This window comes from Mauremys reevesii, linkage group 7, assembly GCF_016161935.1.
Source record: "Mauremys reevesii isolate NIE-2019 linkage group 7, ASM1616193v1, whole genome shotgun sequence".
Taxonomy (NCBI): Eukaryota; Metazoa; Chordata; order Testudines; family Geoemydidae; genus Mauremys; species Mauremys reevesii.
In genome coordinates, this window is record NC_052629.1 from 108,793,469 (window position 1) to 108,802,313 (window position 8,845).

Genomic DNA, 8,845 nt, shown 5'->3' on the forward strand with positions numbered 1-8,845 from the left:
ATACCGTGCTCCCTTAAACCAATGACTCTGCTTGCTACTCAGTCTAGTGCTTATTGCATATCCCTAAACAGCTATATTTGCGCTTCTCATGGTGTATTCCCTTCCTCCTAACTGTTTATACATTTCAGCAAATAGATGACTACATGCTTGACTACGTCATGGAATGGCTACTGTTACAGTTTTGAGGGCCGTATGTTGGAACACTTTTCTTTTTTGGGCCACGGTATATAAAGCATCCTAGAGAGCGGAAAATAACAAAGTTAGACTCATCTTAGACAATGAAAACTAATAATACTGTGTGTGCATTTCAGATTCAGTGGGAGGAAGCTGGGAACGAGTAAAATTGAAAGAGACTTGGGTGTGATAGTGAAGAGTATATTAGACAAGAGTATGTATACTGAAAAGCAAAATTATTTTGGCCATCTGTGCTGCCATACTGCTTGGCAGAGGCATTCTGTAATGGATTAGGGAGGCAATAATCAGTGTCTAATCAGTTCTGGTATGATCTGGAATATTGAATTGATTTCTGGAGTCCTCATTACTAGAGAGATGTTAAGAAATCAGAGGGATATCAGAAGGGAGCAACAAAAATTATCAAGGGACTACAGCAAGTATTAATGAAGTTAATTTGCCACAATAATTGCCTGGCTAAGCAGTGACTAAATGTCTACAAAAACTTTAAAGATATAAATGTTATGGAGGGAGAGAGATTATTTTGGGTAGTGCAAGAGCAGGGTTTTGATAGAAATAGTGAGGTAAATATTAGAAAATACTTCACACCAGCGTGATCCATCTGCTTGAGCTGAGGAAATGACACTTCAATCTAGACCCAGCAAAGTACTAATAAATGTACTTCAGGAAACAATCCTGCATTGGAAGGACAATTATTCCCAAACTTTCCTATGATGCAGATCACCTCCTAATAGAAAGTGTTTCCTGGAAAATCTCCTCTGCCCGTCATGACTGCATAAAACACCACCTCTCGTTTACAATCAAATAACATCCTGTGGCAACTACGGCAATTGGTTATAGGAAAAGTAACATTAAGAAAGTATTTAATGTATGTAATATAATTAGTATCTGGAAAAAAGGATGTGAAACCAGCATCATGTGACCACCAGCAAGTGCTCTGAATACCATCCAGGGTCCATATAATTAGAGGTTGACTAATGCACTAAAGCATGAAGGTTTATATCCCTTTCCTTTGGATGCATGTCACGTGCACTGAATGTTTCTATGACTGAAACTGGTTAATTTGCAAGAATCTGGTAAATAGATACCAAAAGAAACCACTCTGGCGTATTTTGTATTATGAATAAGTTGAAAATAGCTCTGATGCTGATGTTTCAAAAATGACATTTTTGGAATTTGGCAAACTTATAAAAGAGCTGCAGCAACCTAGATGTGTTACGAATACTTTCATAAGTTGGCTTATGTGTTTCAGTTCAACGTGGAATTGCCTTTAGCAATGTGTTACAGTAATGAGATATTTCACGCTATACAACCACACCACTTGCATTGAATTTAAATGATGCAGGACTGTGAGGCCATAGCAGAGAAGGGGATGGGTGTATGTAATGTGTGTGTGTGTGTGTGTGTGTGTGTGTGTGTGTATATATATAGTTAATATTTTATTTCATTAATTTTTAAAGGTACCAATTTTTTTTTCTGGATTAAAGCTAATATGTTGTCTTCCACTAACATGCTGAGGATCAAAAGCAGCCAGAATTGGATTTTGGGCAAGACTGGAAGAGGGAAACAGTAGCCACTGTTTTGATTCCCTCACTTCCCCCATGCATGCAGAAATCAAATTCTCAAAGTTCTTAGGTTTGCAGCTTCATGAGCCAGGAAGGGCTTGGATGGGATCAGGTACATTCTGTTGTTTGCTTCATTCTCTGGATAACCGAGTGGGATTTAATCAAGCTGTGATGCTTTTTTGAGATGCTCAGGACTCTGAGTCACCTTATTATCCCCACTGCCTACAGCAAGAGGAAGCTTTGCTTGTGCTTATCTGGCTGTCAGCTTCCACCACTTCTTCATGCAAACACTCTCCTCTGGGCAATGCTAACCCTTACCATACCTTGCAGGTTAACAATACGTGCACCCCAATCTCTGGGTTCCCTTGAAGCATTCCCCTGCAGTGTCCAGCCTTTAGCCATTGGACATTCTCAGAAACTGTCCCCAAAGGAACAGTGCACACACCAGCTTGTTTAGGTCAGCTGAGGATCAGGTCCAGTCAGGGCTGGCTCCAGGGTTTTTGTCGTCCGAAGAAGCGGGGGGGAGGAGGGGGCGCGATCCTGATCCTGATCAGCTCTACCGCCATCACTTCAGTCTTCGGTGGCAATTTGGTGGCTGGCCCTTTGCTCCGAGAGGGACCGAGGGAGTTGCCGCTGAAGAGCCGGACGTGCTGCCCCTCTCTGCTGGCTGCTCCAAGCACCTGCTTGCTGGGCTGGTGCCTGGAGCCAGCCCTAGGTCCAGTTACATAACAGGGATCCATTTTCCTGTGGGCGTTCAGGGGTTCTTAGGGTCACATAAACCCAGCAAAGGAGCATTGTAAATCCTGAACATTCTAGTGTTCGCCTTAATGTTCAGGGACATAGTCAGTGACTTTGCAGGGGTTTCATGCAGGTGCTGGGGCCCTTCTGCTCTCATTTCAATGCAGGGCTGGGCTCTGAAATACGAGTTGCTCCAGTCAAACTCCACTTGTTGGAGGTGGTTATATTGGCACTTCAGACTTTTCCATTTTTACTTTCAGTTGCAAAGTCCCAGTTTAGCTAGCTGGATTATTTTTCCTGGACAAATTTTGGCAAATGGTAAAAACAGACTGTATTTTTGTGGAGAATTCTGGTATTGTAATAGCTATGGACTGGTGAACATTATATCACTCATGTCATCACTACATGGGATTCCAAGCTGTTAGTCTGAGGGCTTGTCTACATTACCAGCTAGATCACGGGCAGCGATCGATCCAGCGGGGGTCGATTTATCGCGTCTAGCCTAGATGCAATAACTCAACCGCCGAGCACTCTCCCGTCAACTCCGGTACTCCACCAGGGGGAGAGGCACAGGTGGCATCGATGGGGGAGCGTCAGCTGTCGACTTACCACAGTGAAGACGCTGTGATAAGTAGATCTAAGTACGTTGACTTCAGCTATGTTATTCACGTAGCTGAAGTTGTGTAACTTAGATCAACTCCCCCCGCCCCAGTGTAGACCAGGCCTGAGAGAGGCAATTTAACTGCCTAATTTAAATGCACCCAAATTCTACTCAATTTTAATTAACTCTGTGAATAAGGAAAAAAACCCTATTTCTTTGATTTCTGGTGATGGAAAATCCATTGGTCGTAAGTATGAAGATCCTCTGGCAAATGGTGTCTGTCTCAAGAAAACTCCCCAAAAGTTCCTTTTTTAATAGGGAGCTATGGCAAATAAATATCACTTGTAACTTCTCTCAAGCTCTTTATTGCCAGGAAGAGTTCCATTTTAAGTAGACCTCTTTCAATAACTTACCTATACTGCTTTGTCAACATTAGCCGTGATACCGGAGGGTTACCTTTCAAAATAAAAATGAAGAGAATTTTACTCTTTTTCTTCAGAAACACTGAAGGGAGCAACTGTATTATTCTTCCAATATTTTGTTACACCAAGAATGTACCTGATGGTTGTGATTTCAATAAGCAATAAACATTTTATTTCAGCTGCAGCAGAGCCTTGTAAAGCAAGAATGTCAGCTAACTGACCTGGAAAACAGAGTCCATCCAGTTTATGGTTTTAAATAACTTTTCTAAAACATATCTCCATAGCTGACATCCTGCTTCAGTGGAATTTTCCTTTGTAAACTATACACACATATCTTGTACTGCAGATTAAAGATGAACATCGTGCTTCAGTCTCAGTTCTATAATCTTTTTCTTTATTTGTGAGCCATAGGAAATTTTTACTGATGCCAACAGGCTAGAGATCTTTTTTGGGGGGTTGGGGAGGGAGGTTAACTGGTAGTTAAAATAAGGGAATTTAACTTGTACTGTGGTTAGAGCCCCAAAATGATGCAGCTAACATCAAAACATGGCATATGAGAAGTTATTTATTGTAAAATCAAATCCATGTATTTTTGTAAAAAAATATTTAATAAAAGGCAGAATATAAAATATTCCCCTTGCTGTGCACCCATTCTTTTATCAAGATGTTTTTTGGGGGCGGGGAGAAAGATGGTCAGGTGGTGGTGACTAGACAGTTTCTCCCCCAAAAGCGTGGGGGACACTTTCTCATAAAAGCCACTCACTTTCTCTTTAAATAAAAGAACAGGAGTACTTGTGGCGCCTTAGAGACTAACACATTTATTTGAGCAGAAGCTTTCTCTCTGTGTAGCCTTCTCCCTCTAGCATACCCAGGGCAGCAGCCAAATTTTTGTTGGTTTTACTGGCTACAGCCAGTGAGAAAATGAGCCAGGAATGGGATTAGAGCAAGGAAATCAACATCAACCGGAAGCAACAAGATTTAGCATAGGTGTTCCAACTCCGTGACACTGTCTGAATACACATTGACGGGTGTGGATGTGTGGGAGGAACTGAGCAGATTGGTCTTTCATCACCAATTTAAACACACATGTGCACATGGTCATTTTATTAGGTAGGAATTTTACAATATTAGAGTAAGAAGAATGTAGCCCTTTTTCACAAGGAAAATTAGTTGCTTAGGAAGCTAGAAGGCAAAGTTTCAGAGACTGTCTTGCTGAGACATCAGTATTTTGGGGTGCATCATTTAAATGGCAGGCAGATTGGGCATTTACGCCTCATTTAGTGACATACTGTCTCCACAGGAGGTTAGGACATCTTGTCAATGTATTTAAAAAATTAGAGAACAGTTTTAGAGACCCAGGAAAGTATTATTTCAAGGATTAATCTGGCTGCGGTTTAGTCTTTTTTTATTAATTCTGCATGATCCAGCCTGTCACTTTTATGTTCTGTCTGTGTACCCAAGAGAATTGATACTTTGCATGAAACATGACATTGGCATCCTGGAAAGTCGCTTACTGAACTGAAGTCTTAAGCTGTCAATTCACTGAAATGTTTTTGAAGAGCAGCCACTCCACATTTTAACAGTTTATGGTGTCCTCTTTACTCCACGACAATAAATGTTCATACTCTCTGGCTGGCTGGGCTTTGCCCCCTTAGGTGCAGAAGAGACATTCTGTACTGACAACTGTTCTTTTTGGTTGATGCTATTTGTAGAGAGGAACCTGATACCAAGAGCTCTGTTTTCCACCTTATTTTCACGAACCAGTGGCAATGAAGCAGACAAAATAAGTTAAAGCAGTATTGTGTTTTATTCTCCCAAAGAATATAGAGGAAGGGTGTGCGCCAGGTGCTTATAATTCTTAGTAGAAATATTCAGTTTTTAATTACATTTAGAACCAATTACAAAATGCATTTTCTTTTCTATTTTCTTTCACAGCAGCTTTCCAGATCTGATAGCTAGCAAACGAAAATCACGTCGCCCCAAAACACCAGAAAGTGGTCAAGTACTTCCCAGGAGTAAGCGGCGGAAGAATTAGCAATAGGGTCACCCTACTTCTAACCCTATGCAGTTGACTGGATGCTGTACGACGTTTCCATACAGACTCCTTATTTTTTCCAGCATATTTGGAGCATTTAAGAATTTAAAGCACTGAAATTATGTGTATTCATTTCATTTTAACTGTCTTGAAATAACGGATTTACTTTCTGCTTTGCATCAAATGTGTTTGCTTACAATACCACAGGCCATTTCACTTTAAGAATGGACATACAGTATCAGTATCTTTCTGTAAACATTTAACTCTTCTGCCCATATTTTTAGCATGCCAGATATAGTGTATTGTGGGGAAAATGGTTTTTATCATTTAGAACCAAATTTTGACACCTTTTCTCATATTGAAGAGAAGTTTGCTCCACAAGTAGCCCTCTTGATATAAGTGTGACTAGTTGTGGCACAAGGTGTTGCTTAATGGACAAGACTGGCACCTTATAAAGGACAGCGCGTTATTGCACTGCTTCAGGAGTAGAGCACGGACCAAACTGGGATTGTCTCAGTTGAATCCCTACTTTCCCCTTGCTGAAAATGGGGAAGCAGGCTTTGCTAGTTCATTTCCTTGCACTGCTTACTTCCACTCTGCTGACTCCGTTGGCTGACTGGTGCACTGTGAGGGGCAGCGACACCAGACTGACTCCCTATCTACTAGTGTAGGAGAGAGCATGTAGCTGTCTGATGCTGACTCCTCTGTACTGGGTGGTTGGGGATACATAGGCCAGCTCACAGCTGGGACCAGTGTGAATAAGGATTTCCGAATCTATCCCTTAACCACTGCATAAATAGATAAACAACAGAGGCCTGCATTTAAAATGTCTACATTTCTTAGGAATTACTGTAAAATGTTCAACATGCCACCAGGAAACAAACCATACTGAAGAATAATATAAATCCAGTGACCTTTTGTATTGTTAGCGTTTTATCTTAACTGTATGTGGCAGTTTGGCTCTGTTTGCATTGGTATTAACCAAAATCCTTGCCTTTTTTAAATCATAAGGCAGATGATACAGCAGGGGGATTAGTACATTTGGTCGCTTTGGAATAATTTGATTTTGCAGGTGGTAGAAATATTTCATATTTCAAACCATTTCAGTCCCAAAGCAATATGCTGTGTGAGAATGTACATTTGTAAGGTTATTCTTATTCCTTAGTAATCTTTCATTATTGCAATTTAACCATTAAGTTGAAATTGGAGATTCGATGGTTCTCAGACTTTAATTATTCTAGCTGTGAAATAAATATTAAAATGTATATGCACATATTTTTAATAAAGTTAGGAGTTTTCCTAGTTGAAAGTACGAATGCAGAGGAAACACGTCCTCCATTAATTTAAAAATGATCAAATTTTGTCTTAGAAAGCAAAGTCTGCACTGGTCATGACTTGTCTTTGTGTTTTGTGTGACACACAAAATCCAAAAACTGGTTAAGGTGGAGGGTTCTGTGAATTTATATTTTAAAATACAGTTTTGAGGTCTGAGATTACACATGCTTCTACTGGGCAAATTGCTTACTATCGGGGTATTCCCATTCAGCCCATGGTATTAAACAATATACCTGGTCTAATGGGCATATCTTCAGCTAGGGCAAACTGTCATAGCACAGACAAGAAATAAGAGATTGGATGTTAAAATTTTCAATTAAAGCAATCCATTTGGGAGAAGGTAGCTATTAACTCCATTTATTAGGTCATTGTATTGTGGTTCATGGCAATTAACAGAAGCAGGATGTAAATTCCACACAATTATATAGAGAAAGATGTAACATTTTTTTATATCCATCACATCTCTTGACTTAAATAGAGCTATGACAGCTTATACTGACTGAGGATGTCCTCAGTGGATTTGCAGACCACGTCCTTGGTTTTTTTTATAGCCCTATTTTTACAACATCTTGGGGTTAGTAAGATACTTTTAAAAAAAAATCAATATGATTTTACTCACTGCTAGGCATGGACAACTGCATCAAGGAAAATTTAACCAATACTAGCACATACATGGAATTTAACCGCAGAGACAAGTATGAATAAAATTTTATTCACAACAACATCTGGGCCTTTGCATTGCTTGTTAATCTGCCACTAATTGTGCTAACAGGAGGCTCTGAATCTGATGCAATGTCAAGGAGTATTATAGCTCAGTTGAAGTAGTGAATATCTTTAGTTTGTTAACGTTGGTACAAAAGGCAACTGTTTAAGATTATAGAATTGCCAACTTGTTTTCAAAGTTGTGCATTTCCAAAGATAAACATGAGAGGATGTAAACGAAAAAAAAATCCCTTTATTCAAACCACTGTATCTTGGTGGAGTTGGATCTGTTCGATTTCCTGTTCATGGCGTGTGCTCCTTGTGCTCCGGATAGCACTAGTACATGAGGTTATTTCTGTACACTCTGCAGCCAGTTTTGGAAGCAGTCACCCTGAAACAGTGAAATGTTTAAAACATAATATTTTGTGAAAGTTAAATACATGGCAAAATTCAGGATATTCTAGGAAAATCATGTGAATGATTGAAGGCTGTGTTCCAGAGATCAGCCTGTTCCCTGAGCATCAAAATGACCCTATGTCTTATACATACATGGTGGAAAATCAGAAATCATTAAACTAGAGTGATGTCATTGCAAGCAATACAGTAAGATAGATATATAAAATAATTAAAAGAAGAAATCTGCTGGTTCGTGTTTTTATGTTTTCCAATTTGTTTTCACTGTTAATTGTTTTATTTTTTTTATTTTGTGATACTGTCTGCTAATGTCTCTTTCTAATAAAAATCTACAAATGCTTCTGTTGTGAGACCCATTTATTTCTTCTCTCTCCGTTGTAAGACTTTATGGGTACTTAATTTCCCTTTCTTGCCTGCATCTGTCAGGTCTCTAGTCATTTAACATTTTGATTTTGCCCTTTTTATATGTTTGCAGCAATGTTGGTGACCACCGCTAATTTAATTATTATTGACTTTATGCTGGAGAAAACACTGACAAAGACAGACATGAAGTAGCCACATGGGGCATTGAGAGGTGGTTTTAAATTCTTTTAGGAAATCATGAAAGAATTACACTGAGCATTAAATAAAGGCAAGAATCTGTAGTCACGTAACAAAGTTAACTCCTTGGCCTCAGCTTATTTGCTACCATGCCCCTATAGATCATTTTGGTTATAGATCTGACCAAAGCAGCAATGTTTGCTGTAGCATTGTAGCAGTGTTGGTCCCAGGATATTTAGAAAGACAAGGTAGGTGAGGTAATATCGTTTATTGGACCAACCGAGACTTGAGGAGGAGCTCT

General features: G+C 39.5%; 1 protein-coding gene across 5 annotated transcripts in view; it reads left to right on the plus strand.

The window, feature by feature from the left end:
- Positions 1–8,327, plus strand: part of RAD18 (RAD18 E3 ubiquitin protein ligase) — a 119,549-nt gene extending 111,222 nt beyond the window's left edge. For 3 of the 5 annotated variants that reach the window (XM_039481658.1, XM_039481659.1, XM_039481663.1), the window contains one exon: positions 5,454–8,327. In XM_039481658.1, coding sequence (XP_039337592.1) covers positions 5,454–5,553 — 100 coding nt within the window. In that variant the 3' untranslated portion in view covers positions 5,554–8,327. The remainder of the gene's footprint in view (positions 1–5,453) is intronic. The other 2 variants (XM_039481660.1, XM_039481662.1) reach the window with 2 other exon arrangements.
- The last annotated feature ends 518 nt before the right edge of the window (positions 8,328–8,845 follow it).